We start from the raw sequence: 23,563 nt of genomic DNA, 5'->3' as shown, positions 1-23,563 counted from the left end.
TAGTACTTCTAATGAGTTTTGACATAACAGCACAGAGAATGGACTTTTGGATATAGCAAAACACTTCTCATACAAATAGATTTCCTTTACAATGTTCATTTTTTTTAATGATAACAATGTCACATGCCCACAAATAATCTGTCCATTGAAATATTAAAAGGGATATTTTGTATTTTGAAAATAGTGTTAAAAATTTAAAACTGTGCTATTGTGATGTGTGCTAACTGACATGATACTGTGGATGATGCCTGTGCCATAGATTACAAAAGGAGAAAGATCAGATGGTCATTTGATAACAACTTGTCCACTGATTAGAATGTAAGCCTGTTAGAGTGAAGCTTTCAACATACAACTCAGTTAAGGCACTAATAGCATATTGAAGAAGCCTGTGCTTTCTGTTTCTATAGCACATAATACAAATTAAGGAAGAAGAAAATTTGCCCGTAATTTTGACATACTTTCATGTGCAAAACTCATGAGAGCAAGAAAGGTATTTATAGAGTTCTGCTTTTAAAACTATGTTTGTTTTATTATCTATATTTAATTAATAGTTCATTGTAAATTTAGTAGAAAGGGAAGAAGAAGACCAAATGAGGGATGTTGTAGAAGCTAAATCTTACACCTTTTTAGCATGTTAGTGAGGATGCTTTGTTTTATTAAAAATCAACAAAACAAAGTCATGGGTGCCATTTTACAGGTTTTGGAGCAGGGAACGTTAAACAGGGTGCATATCCTTGAGGATATTGTGAAGTGGGGCGGAGTTCCCATTGTGTTTGAGAGTGGGCACAAGCCTGAAAAATGGAGAATTAGCTGTCTCAAAGCTGCTGTGAGCCACACTCTTGGCCACTTCACTGGAGGGAGAGGAGTGTAGCTTTGGGCCCATGGGAAGAGCAGGACATATGGGCCAGGTCTCACCCAGGGCCATCTCTCAGGGCTTATAACCAGAACTTGCTTCATTTTCTTTCTCTTGACTCCTGAGCAGGTTTACCCAGTGATGTAAGAGTAAACTCAAGATCAAGATTTGAAATAACTTAGAAACTTTTGCCCTTGAAGAGGAATAGGCAGTGGCACTCACCTACTCTGACTTCTAGGAGGGCAAGAAGGGAAAGGAATTTCATGGCCTTTCTTATATCTACTAACTAGACGTGTTTCTTGCAGGGCTCAGAGCAACCCCATGCAAATAATGCCTCTTCTTCTGGCCAGGGTGATTAGGGTCATGGGCAAGATGGAGGAGGCAGGCCTAGGTGCCCCCAAGAGGTAGTCTACAGGTGTGGGCAAGAGAGTCATGCCACTCTCCTGACTAACCACTGCTGTCAGGGATGGGGGAAGCTGCCAATGCCAGTGTGGAATTTATCCTTTGGTAAGGACCCAAGGAGGGAGATAAGGAACAATGGACAATAAAGGGATATATAGTGATGAACACCATCATGGGAACAGATGAGGTCAGTGACTTCCCAGGCAGTGGGAATGCTAAATCTGATCGAGTCTGTCTCTAAGCAGGGCAAAAACAAAATGGTTACACTGAGTCCATTCTACGGATGAGTCTAGACAAGAATTCGAGGAGGCCTATTTCCTACAGGAGGAAACCTCTGATTTTACTGAGCTCTTGGCCTCTGCCAATCACACCTGCTGTGAAGGACAAATGTGCAGGTCACTTGGATTAGTATCACTGGAAGAAAAGTATTGGAACTTCTTTCAGATTAGCAGACAAAACCCAAAAATCACCACAATACCTCCAGTTTCAAAGGATATCATTATATCTGCTTCTCCCGAGTTTACTCTGACAAAGTTCAGCGGGACGGCACTGCTCCAGGCCTGCAGGGCCATCTCTACCGCTTTGTCCACCTCAGCAGAAGTCATGGAAGATGTGTATTTGGATATTCTGTGAAAATAGAAGGAACATGTTTTCCTTCCAGTCAATGCTCCTAAGTGAAGAAAGCAAGAATTACGTTAAAATTGTACAAAAATCTAAATATAGAGCATAAAACTATAATTTAGGTTTTTTCCTTCAAAAACTTGAATTCTCTATTTTTTTTTAAAAGATTTATTTATTTATTTATACAAGAACTGGGGTATAGGCCAGATTCGCGGGACGGTGAGAGGATTCACCAGAGTACAGAGCGGGGAACAGAACAGGCAGACTGATGAAATACACTGCTGAGGGGAGCAGCGGGCAAGACAGGAGAGGTCTGCTGCGCCATGTGGGACCCTTGCCAGCCGGTATGGATCGAACTGGTGCTGCAGAGGCTGCAGACAGCTTCACAGCGCGGCACTCAACTGCCTGTGCCACCAGGGGAGGCCCTCTCTAATTTTTTTTATTGAAGTAACATTGATTTACAATACTCTATATGACTTAAAAGTATAGGATTACCTCCTTACCATACCACATTAACCACCAATGCACCCAGCCCTCTACCATAGTCCACTGTGACCCTTCCTGACTTTATTTCCTCCCTCTTCCCATGTCATAGCCTCAATTCTAAAGTTAGATTTCTAGAGTTTGTTTTGGTTTGTTCTTGTCTGACCCTTTGTTTTGTTTCTCTATATTTCATATATAAGTGACACTGTCCAGTATTTGTCTTTCTCCTTCTGACTTATTTTGCTTAATATTATCTGGCCCCCATCCAAGTTGTCACAAATGAGAAGAGTTCATCTTTTGTTTAATTTATAGCTGAATAGTATTCCATATTTTTCTAATCCACTCCTCTGTCCTTGGGCACTTAGTTTGTTTCTATAACTTGACCATTGGAAATAGGGCTGTAATGAACATACGAGCAAACATATCCCTCTGAAACAGGGTTTTTGCATTCTTTAGGTAGATACTTAAGAGTGGAATTGCTGGTTTCACAAGGTAGATCAATTCTGAATAGGCTGAGAAAATTCTATATGGTAAAACAATATTTCTTACTTTGCTTTCATATTTGTTAAATTATTGAAACATGTTTAACAACAAGAAAAATGACAGAAGAGATGAAAAAGTTGAGAAAATCTGGTGCTGAAAAAACAATTAGACTTTCCTTGTTATTATATTGTCAATATTTTTAAAGAGTAATGCATTTAAGTAGCAAGAAATCTGTTTTCCCTAAAATGGTTTTAATTGAGGAGACCTCTTTTTACACAAGAAGATACTGAAAGTTTTCAATTGTAAATATAAAAATGTGGAGTTTTGAGGTTTTTCAAATTCTTATTCAAAGGTCATCAGAATTTCCCCAGGGCCATGGGGGAAATTTTTTTCCTGAAAATAATATATTTTTTCAAGTGGAAGTGCTAGCTTTAAACAAGGTATTCACTTGGACTGAAAATGGCTTGAATCTTGCATTGAGATCTAGTGTGACAATGACATCTAAAGGCAGACAGGTGTAAGTTTTTTTGACAAATAACAGGTGGAGATATGTGGTGGTTCTGCAGGACATGTGCTCTGGAACCCAGAGGTTGGGGGCTTCTGGATGCCTTTGAAGGAAGGGCAGGAGAGAGGAACTTCTGCTTGGGATGGTGGACCTGGATGGAATAATGGATCTAGAGTGAGCCGTCAGGTCTGTGAGAGACAACCCTGAAAACACAGATTGAGTTACTTACTTGTTCTCCACCTCCTACTCTAGTGCCTTGCACATACAAAGTGCATAAGAAATACTTGCTAAATGGATGAATCAGTTAATAAAAGCTAGCATTTTTAGGGCTTACTCAGCGGTTCTCAAATTAGGGCCTGTATAACTATCTACCTGCATTTTCACAAGTATCTTAGGTTATTCCCATTTAGGTGCCATAATCTCAAGCAGAAATGAAGTAATATTCGTGGTGCAGAAAAAGAAGGTACCATGTCCCTCAGGAGGGCAGTGAAAAGCTAAACATCAGCAGGCGAGGCAGGAATAAGGCCATCCTTAACTACAGGGCGTGGACCTGAGAGGAAGAGATTACAGGATAAAGGGGGGAACCAGAAAGGCCCTTAAAAAAAAAAACAGCGCTTTCAAAATATGCTTAAGATGAATCTATGATTGATCATGAGTCTGGTTAGTACCTGGAAATCCCCTCACATTATTTAGTGTCAGCTATATCTTTCAGTGTTGGGCAGAAGGAAGATATGGAAAGAAGAAAACATGCAGAAAAGTACTGAGGTAGATGAAGCAATAGAGATCATAGTTAATATTCTTTGCACACACCAAATTACAGATTCTGGTCCAGAATGTGATATGCCACTTAATGTGATATGCCACTTAATCCTCACAGCAAACACTAGGAAGTAATAATACATTTTATGGCTCTACAGCTCAAGTCAGGACTTGAGCCCAGTTTTACCTCCTGACTCCAAAGTTTATACATATAAGCAATATGCTATATTTTGTCTTTTTTAAATTCTTTGACTTATGTTATAATAAGTTATGCTGAGATTCAGAAGATATATAAGCAGAGTACTAAGACTAAGCCTCTAGCTTTTTTTTTTTTTTTTTTTTTGAGGTTGGGGAGAATAAGGCATTGTTCAGCAACAAGTATGGATATGGGCAGTTTGAATGTGCTTGTGGGGGTCTGGGTGGCCCAAAGAATATTATCACAAGAATATTATCTTTTTCCAAGTCCCAAATTAGTTTGATCTATTATACCCCTTGTCTTTGCTGTGTACAGTCATACAGTGATACCAATCTGTGATACCAGTCTCATTCCTTGGTATTTATGCAAAGTATGCAAAAACAATAAATTCACTGTAGCAATATTTACAATAGCCAAGTTATGGAAACAACCTACATACCCAAGGACAGATGAGTGGATTAAGAAGACATAGCACGTATACACCATGGAACTCTACTCATCTATAAAAAAAGGTGAACTCTTACTATTTGTGACAACATGGATGGAATTGGAGGGGGTTATGCTCAGTGAAATAAACCTCAGGGAGAAAGACAAATACTAGATGATTTCACTTATATACAGAATACAGAGAAACTAAACCAAAGCAGAGCCTAGAAATCTGACTGCAGAATTGAGGATACTAGAGGGGGCATGGGAGGCGGGAACAAGTGGGGAGGGCACCCAATGATATAAGGTAAAGGACTGTGGTTTCCCTGGTGGTGGATTTGGTGTGGTGATGCAACTCTGAAGAGGTGTGAACCTAGTCCCCTGAATAACTTACAATGCTATACACCAATGTAACCTCAAAAAAAAAAAAAAAAAAAAAAAAAAGACGAAGAAGACAGAAGGAGGGAGGAGGTAATGGGGGGGGGGGAAGGTGACGGGTTGTGGCACTGGAGATTCGGTGGAGGGTGAATGAGGCATGTACATATATGAAAGTGTGAAGTTATACTTTCAATATAATACAGTTTCATACAAGAGTTACAAATCAATAAAATTTGAAAGGAAGAAAAAAATACCATGGGAGGAGAAAAAAGGAAAAAGGAAATGACAGAAAAGACTGCATGGGTTTATATAAATTTTTCCTGTATTTCACCTAACTAGCTCATCATCATTGGTATTTCTTTCCCTAAATGCTTTGATTTTTGTGGCGTTCTTAGCCTGAGACGAATAATTGTGTTCACAGCGCTACCTTATGGACTTCGTGGCTCATAGCAGCTAACTCGAGAACTAGAGGAATGCCGAGGCTCCCTGGGCTTGGGTTCTCATTAGATCACAGGGGTTCGCTGGTGCACTGCTGCTGTTTAGCAATCCACTCTGTGACTTAAGTCGCCTCATTTGTAGAGTTTGCCTATTTCCATATTGATAATGCTCTCATTGTGGCTAATTTCAAGCTCCAAACTTGCCACCACTGAACACAAAGTTGGGCAGATGAGCAATAGCAAGTCATTTCCACCATATGAACAAAATAGATGTAAAGGACCGTGTGAACATAAATCATGGTAAACTGCAGCCTAATAATTAGGAAGCAAATTTTTGACTACTTTTTTTTAAAAAGCATGTAACATATAATTAAATATATAATATAAATTATACATACAAATAAAATTTGTTAATTGAAAATCTATAAAATTATTAATTGTGGCCATGTTCAGCAACCAGCTTACAGAATTCCTGGACACTTAACAACTGGCTGCAAAATTCCAGGAAAGGTGAAACCCAAACTCCTTGGCCTTAAATTCTAGCAGCCCTGAGGCCGCTTCACCAGCCTCACTTCCTGCCATTCCCCTTCCTGACCCTCTCCTCACAATACATACATCATTCTACCCGCCCACCCACCCCCCATTTGCTTATTGTGCTTTTCTGCCTGGAAAATCCCTAACATTTGCAGCTCCAAGGAAAAATACAAATAGAGGCCAGCTTTCTTTTCCAATGGCACCTCTGTTTGGAATTGCATGGCCCAAGTACAGTTGTCATGGATAGTCACCCTTGGTGGGACAAACCTGGAAAGGGATCTGTGCTGGCCCCACACATGGTTCTGGGTGCCTGGACAATTGTCCCTGCCTGAGAACCCAGAGTACAGCAAGGATGTAGGTGTTGGTTAGCTGTGTCCCTTTTTTTTTTTTTTTTTTATAGAGGCATGTTTTATTTATTTGTTTGTTTGTTTTGTTTATACATGCACTGGGTACAGTCAGAAGCACGGGAGGGTGAGAGAATTCACCAGAGCCAAAGCGGGGAGCAGAGCAGGCAGAAGGACGGAAGCATACTGCTGAGGGGAGCAGCGGGCGGCAGGAGAGGCCTGCGCGCCATGTGGGACCCTCCTCTGGTGGCCGGGGAGCAGCCGGGGATCAGCCGGGGATCGAACCGGCGCCGCAGAGGCCACGGGCAGCTTCACAAACCAGCACTCAACCGCTGCGCTACCAGGGAGGCCCTAGCTGTGTCCCTTTAGACCACACAGAACCCTAATTTGGGCAGGAGGGGTCAGAGGGAGGTTAGGTGGGGGCAAAAGGTAGAAGGGGGAAGGAATAGTATAGGGGAGCCTGGGTTAAGTGTCAGTCAGTTTCTACACTGTTTTCAAATCAGGCTCAGTCTTCACTGCCTGGCCCTGGGTGATTTGATAGATCTCTCCCTTTGGTCCCACAATTTTCCTCTTGGACTGTAGTTTCACATTTTTCACAGGGAGCTGCAACTGTCTGCTTGTATGTGAGTCTTGCCCCAAAGGACAATGGGTTCCCTATGATCAGGGAAGGTGATCTATTCATCATTATAAAACCTCTACTGTAGCCTTCAAAACACTCCAAAAATGGCTATCGTAGGCACTAATAAATCATCAATAAATGATTTTCAGAATCAATAAATGAAAAAAATTAATTTGATAGGAGAACTTGATCATATCCTTCTGATTGAGCATGTTGTATTTAAGAAAATTAAGTTATTAATGCTGGACTAAATTATTATTATTATTTTCTAAAGGTAAGTGTGCTATCTCTAACTAGTTGTTTGCAATGCAGAACATGGCTTGCCATTACAATGATCCTGAGAAAATTTTTTCTAGCGAATTCCCCAATGTTGCTGACTAAATATTGGACCTAAAAAAGTTTTTATTTTTTCTCAGGGTTGTGATGAGTCATAATGTTTGTACAGATTAGAAGGAGTTTTTTTTTTTCTTTTTTTTAAGTGCTTCTCTCTGGATTTGGAAAGACTCGATCTCATTACCTGTATGTCAAAGTATTTTTTTTCCATTTGGGTTCACCTGGGAAGAGCCGATAGTTTGCCACGTCAGGAACTCCACAGCGAGGCCTCTTGATCACATCCATTGTGGACCTGTCTAACTTCCCTGTGATCGGGAGGCCAAAGAATGCCTGCAGCTCTTTAATCTTCTTTACCATGGAATTGCCTCCTCTTGCAACCATCTCACCAATCTGCTGTCCTCCTTTCTTTGCATAATACTTGTCAAGATAAGCCTGAAACGGAGAGGCAGGCTTACACAGCTACAGTCCAGTCTTTGGGAAATACTCATGCTAAGGTAAGACATTAAGATAGGGGCAATAATCTTGAGATTCTAAAAAGAGAGTCTGGTGCATAGTCCCAAATTGGGAAAAAAAATTAGATGTACTTGCATAGATAAAGCTTCAACACATATATGCCAAAATTATTGAAAATGATTATCTTTGGGTAGTGGGAATTTCAGTTTTTTTTTTAACTCACCTGTATTTTACCATTTTTCTACAATGAATAGTTATTTTAAGAGGAAAAATAATGGAAGGAAAGTGATGTGAACAATTTTCCCCATAGAACTTTAATGTGTCATTGAACAAAATGACAAAATATTCTGTTTGCAAAAAAGATTATCTTATTTCTCTTGTAAGCAGTTATTGATATCATATTTTCATTATACATTATGAAAATAAGTATATCTTTAACTCCCAGAAGTCTGATATTCCAGCCTCTCATCTTCTACAAAACAGAGCAGAGAAAATCTGTCTCCCTGGTGAAGCTTTTAATTAAGTATATTCAATATATGAGGTTGAGTTTATTTTCATGGGTCAGGTTTCCTTGTTCCTTGAGACAAGTAAATTTTTTTTTAAAGATTTATTTATTTATTTATACAAGCACTGGGTACAGTCAGAAGAGCAGGAGGGTGAGAGAATTCACCAGAGTCAGAGCGGGGAGCAGAGCAGGCAGAAGGACCGAAGTACACTGCTGAGGGGAGCAGCAGGTGGCAGGAGAGCTTTGCACACCATGTGGGACCCTCCTCTGGTGGCCGGGGAGCAGCCGGGGATCGAACCAGTGCTGCAGAGGCTGTGGGCAGCTTTGCAACCCAGCACTCAACCGCTGCACCACCAGGGAGGCCCAAGACAAGTAAAATTAACCATAAGATTATTACTGGCACATAAAATTAACCATAAACCGTAGGGCTTAAAACCTCTACTATAGCCTTCAAAACACTTGCTATCACTCCATGGTGAACTGAGTGAGGCAAGGTAATACAAATGCAGGGCCAGTCTGCTGCTAGCCCAGACATTTCACCTGCCCAACTTATTTCAGGAAGATAAAGAGCAGCTAAAGATATACATAAACAGACGATTTTATATGGGATTTTCTATTTCTATATTACTAATGAGGTATTTTAAATGTATAGAAATAAATGGCATATTAATGAAAGATTAATATCCCATGTAAATTATGTATGTTATTTATTTATAGAAGACTCCTCTTAGCTGCAGTTTCCTTTTTTGCAGTTTCAGGTACCCATTGTGCACTGAAAATATGTATAATAGGATGTTTTGAAGGGAGAAAAAGAGCACATTCACATAACTTTTCTTATAGTAATTACTATAATTGTTGTATTTTTAGTTATCATTGTTACTCTCTTACTATGCCTAATTTATCAATTAAACTTAATCATAGTGTGGTTAGGAAAAATCATATTATATATAGGTATATGCTCCTATGATATATATATATAGATACAGAGTACTAGCTGAGGTTTCAGGCATCTACTGGGGATAGGGAACTACAATATACATTATACATGCATATTTATATGCATAAATAATAAAATATTGGAAAGAATTTTAACATTTAACAGTGGGGATTGTTAGACACATTACTACATATTTGTGTGAGTGATGGTAGGATTCTACTGCATTTTTAAAGAATATTTCATGGCATGGAATAAAGTACTCAATATAATAGCAGTATACTGAGAAAAGGAGGGCTGAGAAAAGAAGGGATGAACATTACGATTATAATCGTTCATTACGATTATAATCATCATTTCATAAATAAACCAAACCATATATATGTATATTATAGTCACATTCATTATATATGCATGTTAATATAGCTAATATATTAATCCACTTATTTATAATTATATAACAAACATGAGTTGTAATATAAGTAAATAATGGAAGGATATTGGGATATTAATCTTATTTACCTCTGGATTGTAAAATTATGGGTTATAATTTGTTCTTCATCATTTCCTACATCCCAAAGCTTTCTAATATGAACATGAACTGTAATAGCTTGTGTGTTTGGACAAGGCATTTTGTTTTCTTACTGTTGGGCCAGTTAATCCTTGCTCCCTGCCTTGTCTAGAGAAGTTAACTCCCCGGGGCCAGCCCTTGTGAAAATCTCTATGAAGTAAGAACAACAGAGGAGGAAGAGAGGAGACAGCATGGAGCACCCAGACCCTGTAACAACAGTGTGGCTATGGATTCATGTCCCTTGCTGGTTAGGCCATCTTTAGTGAGCATTTAACATTTCTGATCCTTTTTGCAAAATGATGTTGCTTCTCTAAGCCATTCCTGTTTGCTCTTGATGCTGTGATAAAGGTTGACTCTGAATCACACTCTTCAGATGTAACCTTATGCATAAAGTCAGACATCTGTATTTTCTGAGATGGTTTTGATTTCAAATATAAGATGATACATGATAAGATGATACATCAAATATAAGATGATACATGATACATGATTCATGATACATGAATAAAAATAGGTTTACAATAGCTGGTACTGGAGAATCCATGTTTGTAAACAAAAGTGTGTGTGTGAGATTATAAAAACAACATAGACTGAGGAAGTGGCCTTGCCAAAAGTTCAGTAATGAAAAAGACTATTCAATGCCTTATTAAAAAAAAGAAAATGAATGCAAAAATAGTTGATGATGAACCAAGTAATAAATTTAAATAAAGATGGGCTCCAGTTGCACTTCACTCTCTCTCCTAATCCGCCCTAAATCATAGAGACGGGTTTTGAAAGATGAAGACAAAGGGACTAAGAAAGGATGAATAGTGATGGAATTGACAATAATTCTTTTTTAGTTATACATGTCTGGTAATTTTTCTTCTGTGGTTTTTACAATAAAAGGTCATTCCTACTAAATGTGTGTAAAATACTAGGCCTGCAGCTCACATGGGTTTAGGGCCCGTCATGGTGGAAATGGTACTTCTAACGAAGTAAAAATAACAGAAACGATTTCTAAGTAAACAGAGAATACAAACTGGTTCCGGTACAAGCAGTCGTTCCTACTCAGCCACTTGTCTTCCGCGACTAGACAACCCTACCTCAGCTCTCATCATGGCTCCAGGAAAGAAACCTGGAGAGAACGCGCCTTTTACGACAAGCCGCAAACCACGCAAACCGCGTGGTTTTGCGACAGCAGCTCGTGCGTGATGCAGCCTCGCGCCACAGCGACATGAGACCGCGCGCCGCCAAGGCCTTCCCCGCAGACTGGTCGGTGTGCGCTTATCTTCTTCTTCCTGCCTCCCGACCGGGAGCGGGTGGGAGCGGGTGGTGGCTGCTGGGGTGTTGGGGTCCCGGGGCCTAGGGAGGTCTCCGCATCCGCGGATGGGCATCGCCTCTTGGCCTTACGTTGTTTGGGAGAAATTTGGGGGGCACCCTCCACGCTCCCCCAGAAGGGAAACGTGCGTGTGAGGCCCTGGCCCAGGGCACTGTCGTTCCCACTTTGCGGTCCCTCTCCCGCAGGGCGGCAGCCTCTCTGGGACAGTGGCTCCTTCACAGACGCAGTGGCCGTGTTTGCCTGACACTTCTCAGCGCCGTGTAGATGGCCAGTTATCGTCTGAGTTCTTTTCTTTAGACAACATGTGAAAAAGTGCCTCTGTGAAACCTTCTGGCACGTTACGAGATATTGAAGAGACAGATGATTCCGCAAACCTTCTTGCCAGAGTGACTGACAAGGTTTGGGAACGCTTTTCAGGTCGAATGTCGAGGGAGGCGTTCTGATGTGCACCTAGCATCGCGTTTGGGTAATAGTCCACCACTGGGATATTCCTACAGGTCTTGATTCAAGTCCTGATGGTGGCACCGGGTCCCAGATTTCAGGACTCACCAGAATTGTCCCATGTGCACCTCCCACCCCCTTCCCTAAAGTCACAGGATTTTAGGGGCTACTGTCAAATGGGTCTCTCTGCTCTTCTCTTCTACGGTTTGATGAAAATGACAGTGGCCAAGGGGGTCCCTGCTGCCACGCTGGTCATTTAGGTCACCTCCCAACTCTTCACTAGGGCACTTTCCAGTTGTCTTTCCTGAGAATGAGTAGCTTAAAACTCAGATTTAAGTGTGCTGTTCAAGATGTGGCTTCTTCAACGTTTCTTTCTGTTTTCACTAAGTCACAGAAATTGCTTTGTGAGGACTTTTGATGCTGTGTGACAAATCCGAAGTGCTCGGTTAAACAAGTTTGAGCAATTCCTTTAATTTTTTTTTATTTCAGTTTTATAAAATGGGACTGGTCTGTCTCTGTCTTACTGTGAGGCTCCAGCGTGCGGCTCCAGTGAGGCCCTCAGTGTGAAAGTGCTTTTAGATGTACTCTGTACCCTTTTATTCATTAACTCCGCTTCTGGGAATCTATTGTGGAAAAGTGACCTCTTATATTTGGCTATTGTACAAAGGTGTTTGTGGAAGCAGTATTCATATGGAAATAAAAATTTGTTAAGTAACAAGTAACACTTGTTAAAAACTGTAAATTCACTCATAACTCATTTATATTTTAGAGTACTTTAGACTCTTTAAAGTGGTAGTTATGAAAGTGGTATAAAAATCAAAATTTTATTTTGATGTAGTAGTGTGAAACGTAGAACCAAATACAAGAACAATTGAAAAAATCTTTATGCATAGAAAATAAAATGGTAGTAAAAACTCCTGAATTTAATAGTTTATATTTGGAAGGGTTTTATTTTTATTTCTTATTTTCTTTAATTATTACCTCAGAATTATGGGACAGTGCCGCTTTATATTATTAAGGACATTTCACAACCTGTTTCAAATGTTGTGTTCCTATTATTTATTTTTAAAAAAGCGACAAAAATGTAGAACAAGACCCTAGATTATGAGACTGAGAAAGCATTATATCATTCTGTCATTTTCAAAACTTTTATACTAATTAGCAAGTCAGAATTTAAGGGGTAAAAATGAGCATTAAATATATCTAAAAAGCAGCTAATCTTTTCAAATGTAGGTTATTCTGTCTATGATGTTGGTAGAAGCCTATGGTATTTGGAAACAAGGGTCTATGAAGAAGAGAGCAGTGTGAGGTGCTGTTTGACAGGCTCCCAGGCCCTAGGTGACCCTCTCACTTGCTCTGACTCTGGGACTCAACCTGTGCCCCCTTCCCTCAGCTCTCAGCTCTGGCCACACCAGCCTGATGCTGATCCAAGCTCTGTAGCCTTGGCTCCCACACTACCACTTTGCTCTGCCTGCCTTGCTCTGCCTCCAGATCCTCATGCGACTACTTCTTTCATACAACTCAGGCTCAACTCAAGATGAGCCTCAGAGAAGCCTTCTTGGGCTACTCAGTTGTAAACATACCCTCCTGCCTCAATCACTCATTTTTTCCAATATCACTTCTCCCTTTCTGAAATATTTTTTAGGCACTTAATTATTGGCTGGCTTCTCTCCTTCTTTGACCTACCCACCACCTCTGTCAAACACATATAAGAAGCACCATTTGAAGAGGAATTTTCTGGCTTTGTTCACTGATGTTTCTCCAGTACTTAGAATTGATCCTGGCACACAGCTAACAGTAAACATTCTGTGAATAATTGCTGAATGAATGAACTTAAATTGTCTCTTTTCTTGCTCTTTCATCTGTTGTATTGTGACTGACAAGCTGTTACTTGTTTTTATGAATTATAAGGTAGGACACAAATTCTTTCTAGTCACTTGGGTCCACTCTGGAGGTTTGACCAGATCATTTCAGTATATTTAAGAGCGGTACCTCTTCCTGGCTGGAGCTGGTGACAGGACCCATTGTAGCAGGAGAAGGTGCTGTTTGCCTGATGGCAAGTTGACAAGTGTCCTTGGTGAAAGATCTTTCTGAGCGTATGTGGTGAAGGCAAATGAGGAGGGCTGACTTATATTGGGAAGGAAGAAGTAAGGAATTATTAAAGATCCCCAAATTCTAGTTCCAAGACCATCTAGTTCTTCTTCTAATAAGCACAGCTTCAACCAAAATATTCTGGCCTTCTTCCTGCATAGATGCTCAAGGATCAGCTAGATTCTTCTGCAAAGAGCTGGTAGTTAATGTCTTGGCATAAAGGGCAGTAATTGATGATAGTATAATGAAACTGGCATGGCTGGTCTTGGCCCCAATCCCATAGTCTGTTCAAACCTGAATGAGAATCGCAGTCTTCTGCCACCTCAGATCAGTTCTGGTCTCTGTATGACTGTCTTTCTGGAATTCACATAGAATCTGCTATGTGAATCATAGTAGCATGAGGCAGGATCAGGGGGGATGACATTTGGGGAGGAGGGACCTAAAACTCTGGGAACAGTGAAAAACTGAAATAGACCCTAATATTCTGAGCTATTTTTGAATTTATTTTTTCTAAAGTGGGCTCACATCAAAGGGAATCAGATCTATGGGTGTATACTTGGCATCTGCCATACTGTTGATCTGCAGGCCTGATATTCAGGGTCTTTGATGATTGGTGTGGTGGTCATAGGGGCTCACCGACTCCAGTGGATGAGTGGTGTAGACAATTGGTAGGAATGGTGGTGTGTGGTATGTATTGTATATGGTATGTGGTATTGTGGTGTGCACTGTGTATGGTGTGTGGTATGCATGGGTGAAAATCAGCTTTCTATGCACCCACTGAAGCATAATAGGTGTAGCCTGATAGGTGGGAGAGCACTCTGACTTAGACTTGGAAATCATAGCAGTGCTACCATTTTGACAGACTTGTGAATAAGACATTTGTTTCATCCACATACCTTTCATTAATGTAGTACATTCCATCAGAGACTCATTTCTTTAGGTTAAACACTGTCACCTTTTAAATGCAAAAAAGTCTATCTATATTCTTTAGTGCCCCATAAATGTAGCATTTTTATGTTTCTGTGAGATTTGTAACCACATAACAAGGTGGTTCATTAGCATATGAATAAAGTTAGATTTATAAATGCAAAAAATGCTTGGAAGCAAATATACACTGAATCATAAATTCTAATAAGAATTATTGGTATCAAATCCTTTCCAACAGTCAGTTAGTGAGATTTTAAGAGGAAAATACAGAAAGTGTCAGTAAATAAGGTACATGGGAGAATATAATTTAGAGAGGAAAAACTCTCAAATGAGAAGTGGGTAAGCACCCAAGAAAAACCTGGTTTACCTTACATTTTGATAAAGTTTGTCCTGATCACAAGAGCCTTTTTGTCAAGTGTTAACACAAGATATCTGTTGTGACTATAGGAAGCTTTATCTCTTGTGTGTGAATCTTACATATTGATTTTAATTTTTCTGCCCTCATTTTCCTCCTACATTCTTCCTCAAATACTGCTTTTTGTCTCTTAGTATTGCATGCATTTTTGCAAGTCACTTCAAATTCTGTATGAAGCAAGATACATAGAATATTTATTCGTTCATTTATTGAGTCATGCACACCAGCCCTTACTTAATGGTAGAGGAGATAGTAGCTCCTTGACATCAGTGGGCTCATAAGATGTTTCTATAACAAGAGCAGAATTTTCCTTCTATTCTCATTATACTTTTAGGTTTTTTTAGGGCAGAAGGCGGAAGAGGGTAGTGGGGTAAAGATTCACAAACCTGTGCGATGTGGTAGTTGTTCCTTGATGTCCTGAGGGTGGCTGCAAATAGAGAGGGAGCTGCAGTGGACAACTTCAGAGCTGTGATGAGGAGCACAGCAAGCCCAGATGCAGGGAGCACCTTCATCTCCTCACTGTGGCTTGCTAATTATATCAACCCGAGGTCGGCAGACAGCATGCATTTGCACTTCGACCTTGAGCTGCTTTTATAGAGTCAAGCAGGTCTGGGTCCTCAGAGCAAGGATGATTCATGTCTCAAAAGGTAATTATACAGCTCATTTCTCTCCCTGATGACGGGTTAACACATCGGTACACAGGAGTCAGGGAAGTTTCATTGCTCACAATTTACCAGGTCAAAAAAGAAAAACAGTTACTTTAAATGAAATTTGTCTGCTGCTTACACAAAGTGGAGTAAACTTTATTGATTTGAACCCAACTGAAACGTTTGAGTAGTCTCAGTTTGGGCCCTTTTCCTATTCTGTTTACAGAAAAGGTAATCTATGAACATATGATTTAATTTGTCCTCATAGTAATTCTTGGCTGCCCACACATTTAGTCTAATCACCTGTAACTTCTGCCTCCACTTCGACATTTCTCAGTAATAAAAACTGTTCATAATAATGGTTTTTCGGACGTATAAGATCCTGAACCATGAAGGGAACATTACATTATATTGTGCTGATTTAGGGTGAAAAGAAAACTAAGGGTTAGAAAGCTTTTGAATAAGTTAACAAACAGGGATGCCTCTTAAGAGTTTACCAGAAACTGTATGGTATTGGAACAAGAACAGACACACAGACCAATGGAAATGAATAGAAAATCCAGAAATAAACCTACAGATTTATGGTCAACTAATATTTGACAAAGGAGCAAAGAATATGCACTGGAGCAAAGAAAGTTTGTTCAATAAATGGTGCTGGGAAAACTGGGTCGCTACATGCAAAAGAAGGAAGCTTGACCACTACCTCACACCATGCACAAAAACCAACTCAAAATGGATTAAAGAACTAGACATAAGACCCGAAACAATAAAATACATAGAAGAAAATATAGGCAAAACACTACATGACATGCACCTCAAAGACATCTTTACAGACACATCACCCAAAGCAGTGATAGTGAAGGCAAAGATAAACAGCTGGGACTACATCAAATGAAAGAGCTTCTGCACAGTAAAAGAGACAATAACAAAAACAAAGAGAAACCCCACCGACTGGGAGAACATTTTTGCACACAACACTAATGATAAAGGACTGATCACAAAAATCTACAAAGAGCTGATGAGACTCAACAAAAACAAAGAAAGTAATCCAGTCAAAAAATGGGCAGAAGAGCTAAAAAGAAACTTCTCTGAAGAAGAAATGCAAATGGCCAACAGGCATATGAAAAAATGTTCAACATCACTTGTAATCAGGGAAATGCAAATCAACACTACAATGAGATACCATCTTACACCACTGAGAATGGCACATATTAAAAAAAAAAAACTAGCAGCAACAAATGCTGGTGAGGTTGTGGAGAAAAAGGAACTCTCCTGCACTGCTGGTGGGAGTGCAAACTGGTCCAACCACTATGGAGAGCTGTATGGAGATTTCTTGACCTACTAAACATAGAGCTTCCTATGATCCAGCAATTCCATTCCTACGTATTTACCCAAATGACACAGAAACTAATTCCAAAGGACACCTGCACCCCTATGTTTATAGCAGCACTATTTACACTAGCTAAGTTATGGAAGCAACCCAAATGCCCAAAAATAGATGACTCGATCAAGAAGATGTGGTACATATACACAGTGGAATATTACTCATTAATCAGAAAAGATAAACACATGCAATTTGCAGCAACATGGATGGAGCTAGAAGGGATCATGCTCAGCAAAATAAGTCAGAAAGAAAAAGAAAAATACCGGATGGTCTAACTCATAGCAGGAATTTAGAAAACCTAAATAAGAGACCAGGTAAAAGACTAATCAGTACAAAGTAAAAATCAAAATTAACAAGCATGTAGCGACCCAGTTTTTCCAAGCACCATTTATTGAACAAACTTTCTTTGCTCCAATGCATATTCTTTGCTCCTTTGTCAAAGATTAGTTGACCATAAATCTGTGGGTTTATTTCTGGATTTTCTATTCATTTCCATTGGTCTGTGTGTCTGTTCTTGTTCCAATACCATGCAGTTTTGATGATTATGGCTTTGTAGTATAGTTTGACGTCTGGGAATGTGATGCCTCCATTCCCTTCTTCTTCTTCTTTTTTTTTTTTTCAGGAGAGTTTTGGCTATTCGGGGCTTTTGGTGCCCAAATGCCCAAAAATAGATGACTGGATCAAGGAGATGTGGTGCATATACACCATGGAATATTACTCAGCATTCAAAAAAGATAAACACATGCAATTTGCAGCAACATGGATGGAGCTAAAAGGGATCATGCTCAGTGAAATAAGCCAGAAAGAAAAAGAAAAATACCGGATGGTCTCACTAGTAGCAGGAATCTAGAAAATGTAAATGAGGGACCAGGAAAAAGAATAACTATAAGAAAGAAAATATCAAAATCAGCAAACAACTATGAACCAGAGACACTCTATGGGGGTTGTGGGGTGGGGAAAGGAGGGCTTGGGGTCAAAATAAGGGGGTTGTAATTGTGTGGGGAATATAAAAATAAAATTTAAATAAAAATAAATAAATTACGCAAAATCTAAAGAAAAAAACCCCCCAAAAAACCCCAAATTAACAAGCAACTGTAAACCAGAGACACACTACAGGGGGCCGGGGAGGTAGGGATGGGGAAAGGAAGGACTAGAGTCAAAGTAAGGGGGGGAGGTGCAATTGTATGGGCAATATAACCAAAATGAAAATGCATACATTGTGCAAAGATGAGTAAAAGATGTAAGAATTATATAAAGTAAAATATTTTTTTTAAAAAAAGAGTTTACCAGAACCTTAGGCAGAACTCCCCATTCTCTGCTTTCTGACCCTGAGTGATATCTTCCCTCCTGCTCTACTTCCTCCCACCCCACTCTGATTTAGATAGATCTTGGTCTAGAGATAGCATGCAGAATAGCAGTGATGATGGGAAAACAGTTGGCATCATACAAAAGGTTAGATTTTGTTTGAGATACTTCCTAACTTTGTGACTTTTTACATGGCTTTTATCGTCTCTGACATTAGTTCTTTAAGTGGGTCTTAAATGGGTTCAAATTTTAGTTCTGACACCTGTCCATATGGTATTGGCAGGTTATGTTTAGCTATAGCATTTTCATCTATAAAATAGTAAAAAACATACCGGCTTTGTAGTATTGTGATAAAAGAGTAAATCAGGTCATAACACAACCCTTACTGAGCTCAGTGCTCAGTAAACATTAGCTTTTACAAAATAATGTTCAATGCATCTTTTTACTTTGGTGCCAGCCACCTGGTATTTTTTTTTAAGATTTATTTATTTATGCATGCAAGAGCTGGGGTGCAAGCCAGAGGTGCAGGGTGTGAGAGGATTCACTCACACTGTGAGAGACAGATTGGGAAACAGAACAGGTGGATCTAATGAAATACACTGCTGAGGGGAGCAGCAGGTGAAACTGGAGAGGTCTGTTGCACCATGTGGGTCATCTCCCTGGCCAGGGATCAAACTCATGGTACAGTGGCTGCAAGGATAGCTTCATAGTGCTGAGACTTAACCCTTTGCACCTCTAGGGAGGCCCACCTGGTAGTTGTTTGATTAATGTTTTTGAATGGATGAATGGATAACTTGAGCAATGTTTCTGAAAGCATGGTTCTTGGACCATTGGCATCTGTTACCTAAAAGCTTGTTGGAGATGCAAGTTCTAATGCCCCACCCACCTAGACTTACTGAATCAGAAATTCTAGGAATGGGGTCCAGCAGTTTATGCTTTTCACAAGTCTTCCAGGTAATAATGATGTATGATAAAGTTAAAATATCACTGTATTAGTTGAGCAAATAGGATTGTGGGGTCTGGGATGAAATGAAAAAAATATATAACAAGTGCTGAGAACACCCCAGACACAGAAAATATTCAGTACTTTCTTTGCTACCAGCAGCAGTTCTTTTTAGGAGTGACATACCTGGTGTTTGAAAGTCATTTGTGAGATCTGTTGCAAATAATTTATTACTAATATTTGTTAAGCCACAGGTATGCAAATGACTCACACTTAGACTAGATTCAGAGTAGTTTCTATAGTAATATCCTCTCTCTCTCACTCACATGCACGTATACACACACATACTCACACACACACTTATATTCTGACATACTTTTCTATATGGAAGAGGAAAGTATGAAATTACAGGCAGTGTGTGTAGGTTAGTAAGTAACCTCAGGTACTCAAGAGTTTGCCACACATGTGACATTATTTCTGTCATGTGCTATGAGGCACACAAAACATGATTTTCAGAAGAAAAAAGAAAGAACTGCAGATCTAGTAAACTCATTCAAGTAACTAAATCATAAATTTGTTTTTGAAGTAAATAAATGAATATACTCATTGTTACTTTTTGGTCAGAAGAAATAATAGAATGTTACAATGTCTTTAAAGTTTTGTATCATATGTTTTTCTGTCCTCTGTTTACAGCAGATGTCAAAATTGAAGAACAAGGATTGAGTCCTTGAAACTCCCATCTATTTGTTCATCTTTTTCTTTATTTCTCCTCAATCCACTCTTCAAATTCACCGTGTGTACAAAGGCAGACCGGGAGGGAGTGTTGGAGTTGAAGGAAGGAACATAAGGAACACAGAGAAGATATTTTCTCCATTGGAACTTAAAAGAACATGCTAAATTTCATTTGTGGAAGCAGACTGAAGTAAATAGTTTGTGATCTAGATATTTCTAGAAGGTTTCAGTCTAGCATCTACTGTTCTAATTCATGAATGGAGGTAATCCTAATATGCCTGGGTTTGACACTTTGATTGTTAAGTGCAACAACTGAAAAGGAATAGCAATTTGTGTTCTTATAAGTTACACATTAGAGAAAATAAGTCTCACCTCCAGGCTAGTGCTAGGTATCATCCTTTATTTTCCAAAAATAACTGATTAAATAGTTGTCTTACTTTCATAAAGGGTATAGGGCTTTGTATTTAGGCAGACCTGACCTCAAATGTTGACTTGGCCATTTTCTAGGCCAGTCAGTGTTCTTAAATTTCAAGCTATGAAATCCAGTTCTAGCTAATAAAATTCTCCTTTCTGCTTTTTTTTGGGAAAAAATGTCAGATCAGAAAATTGCCAGGAAGTCTAGAACACCAGACTGGAGAACCACAGGACCAAGGCAGTAGAGACCAGAGCCTGTTGCCGGGGCCCTTCCCTGCTAACACTGTTCACTCTTCCAGCTGCGCAGTTAAGGCCACTGCTGCTGGCTCTTGTTTTTAGTTGTCTTTGCTTCACTCCCTCAGCATTTAGTTTTCTACAGAAGAGTCTGTTTGTTGGATCTGGGTTGTGTGCCCTCACCCTGATGTCCAGAGGCAGGAGCAGAACTCTTCATCATGAATATCTTCCATAGAGACCACCAATTACATATATAAGGGGAAAGTCCCCCACAGAGGAAATTGGGGCTGCATAGCCAAAGAACAAATCAAAATCTAACCCAGATAATGTCTACAACAATTTGTGAGACCGCTTAAACTATCTGCTGCTCTAAGAAAGATGTTAAGGGGATTGAAAGGCTAGTGGGTGCTTTGTGCTCAGGCCAGGTCACGAATGGGAACCTTCAAATTTGCTTTTCATCATGCTTTGCAAAACTTTTCTAGAAATATTGTGATGGGTTAATAAAATATGAGTATAGGCATCTTCTACTAAGATACCATTAATTATGGAATTGACCATGGAAAAAAATAAAGTATTACCTTACTAGATGTATATGTTGACAAGCCATTTATTGCTGTTGTTTTTTTTAAAGATTTATTTATTTATTTATATAAGCACTGGGTACAGTCAGAAGTGTGGGAGGGTGAGACAATCCCAGAGCCAGGGTGGGGAGCAGAACAGGCAGACAGATAGAGGACACTGCTGAGGGGAGAAGTGGGCACTGCAGGAGAGGTCTGCGTGCCATATGAGACCCTCGCCAGCGGCTGGGGATTGAACCAGCACTACAGAGGCTGCGGGCAGCTTCGCAGCCCAGCGCTCAACTGCTGCGCCACCAGGGAGGCCCAACAAGCCACTTGTTGTTGATTGTCTTTCACCTCTATAATGTAAACCGCATGAAGATAAGGACTGTATAGACTCTGTTTGCAGCAGTAGCCCTAGTACATGGAGCAATGTCTGGCACAAAATAGTATTTAATAAATGTTGAATTAAAAAAATAATGCATGAATGGATGATTGATTAAAGCTATGAATAAAATAGAGATGTCCTCAAAGGAATGAATTTTAAATCAAGCCACATAATGAATCAAATGAAAACATTTGATTAAGACATTGATATCCTTATCATGATCCTAGAGTGACAGAGCTTTTATCAAATCCTTATACCATACACACTGAACCATAGGACAGCCTGTTTTTCAAGGGAAGAAACTTGGCTTAGGAAGGGTGAATGAGTTGTGCAGATATTAAGTGGCGGCTCCAAGAATTTTATCCAAATCTGTTCAAGCTCAAAGTCTGTTCCTTACAGTTACAGAAACCAAGCCTAGCAGTGTCCTGGGGAACACCAAACCTCCAGCTGGCAGGTGGGCTGACCAGGTGGCTGACTCTAGTTGCCCAATAGCTTGCTAGCCCTTCTGTAAGTCTTGCTTTGGAGTAAGATCTTTAGTAAAAATGGACTGAAACTTTGTGACAAAAAGAAATTTCCTCTAATTACAAATTGGGAGGGCCCTTCTAAAAGGCAATTAGGTATCAGCAAGGACCATAAAAAGGTTCATATTCACTGGGCCATATTCCATTTCTAAGAATTTTCACTAGGAAAATAATTTAAAAGACTAAAAGCAAAAATGTTTATTTTATGTTTGCTTATAAGAGCAAAAACTTGGAAACAACCTAAGTGTCTAGGTAAGTGGTTACGTAGATTAGGACAACTGAATGTTTTGTAGTTTTGTCATTAGAAATGAAATGGCAAAGCATAAAATATTAAATTAAAAATGTTAACTATAAAAGTGAAATACAAAATTAGACAAAATCTGATTTTATGTTTGCTAAAGAAAAGTCTGCATGTCCAAGCCAAAAAAGTTGGAAGGAAAGCTGGAGGAATGAAAACAGTAGTGTTAATGTGGTAAAGATTTTCCTCTAACCATTCTTGTACATTTTCTTTAATGCTGCCATACAATTTTAAAGATAGTAAATGAAATTTTGGAAGATTACATCAGTGTACCCTTTAAGTTGTATTGGAAAAACAGAACAATAGCGTATTTTACTTATATGTTTGCCCATTCATCTGTTTACTGACTTTAGAACTCTTGCTTTATTCTATATGCTGGTACCATATAGGGACCAAGAGGGTTGTAAAGGGGAAATAAGAATGTTCCTGCCTACCATGCTTTTGCATCTCCAGGGAGAGACACAGATGTAAACTCACAATAGCTCACAGTATATTTAGTGAAATAATAGAGGTATTTAAATGTCTGAATGAGGCAGGTGAGGGAGAGCCTGTTTCTGCCTTTGCTGTTGAGAATGGGAGAGGAAGTGTGAAGGGGGGCCTAGTGGGCTTTCTACAGAGGGGTGCTTTATGAGTTCCACATTCGTGGTTATGAGTTATGTGTTCAATGGCATGATGGTGTGGTATGGAGGGATGGCGATGGCAGAGAACAGCTGCTTTTACAAAACTGAAGGTGTTTCTATGTGCACAGTGATGTAGGGCACCAGGATCTGGGGAGGAACAGTCAGGCAGAGACCTATCTGTTGGGGGCCATCTCTCAGCCATAGTTCCTGTGACAAACAGGAAGCCAGAGGTCATGATCATTTTCTGGACAAGTCCTACTCGACACAGAAAGCCAGAAGAGCTCAAGAGCAGAGCTGAAATGAGGCTCCAGGGCACAGAATTGGGACATGCTTGGTAAAATCAAGGCAGTAGGTGAACAGAATGGCATGGAACAAGGGAGAAACAGCCACAGTAGCAGCTAGGATTTTGAGGGTTTGCTGAGCTTATTTAAGGGGCCTGTGAGGGGTGGGCTAGGCAATGTCGGAGAGCTTCTGTGCCAGTGGGAAACCACC

At 39.7% G+C, this 23,563-nt stretch overlaps 1 protein-coding gene across 1 annotated transcript in view; it reads right to left on the bottom strand.

Annotated features, from left to right (window-relative positions):
- Positions 1–15,540, bottom strand: part of MMP20 (matrix metallopeptidase 20) — a gene marked incomplete at both ends in the record, with an annotated part of 47,103 nt that extends 31,563 nt beyond the window's left edge. The window contains 3 exons of the mRNA XM_084250322.1: positions 1,734–1,882; positions 7,558–7,805; positions 15,415–15,540. Coding sequence (XP_084106448.1) covers positions 1,734–1,882; positions 7,558–7,805; positions 15,415–15,540 — 523 coding nt within the window. The remainder of the gene's footprint in view (positions 1–1,733; positions 1,883–7,557; positions 7,806–15,414) is intronic.
- Positions 15,541–23,563: the final 8,023 nt, after the last annotated feature.

This window comes from Talpa europaea (genome assembly GCF_964194135.1).
Source record: "Talpa europaea genome assembly, chromosome: 12".
In the NCBI taxonomy this organism is placed as follows: Eukaryota; Metazoa; Chordata; class Mammalia; order Eulipotyphla; family Talpidae; genus Talpa; species Talpa europaea.
The sequence above is the reverse complement of the archived record's forward strand: the minus strand, read 5'-3'. Positions and strand labels throughout refer to the sequence as shown.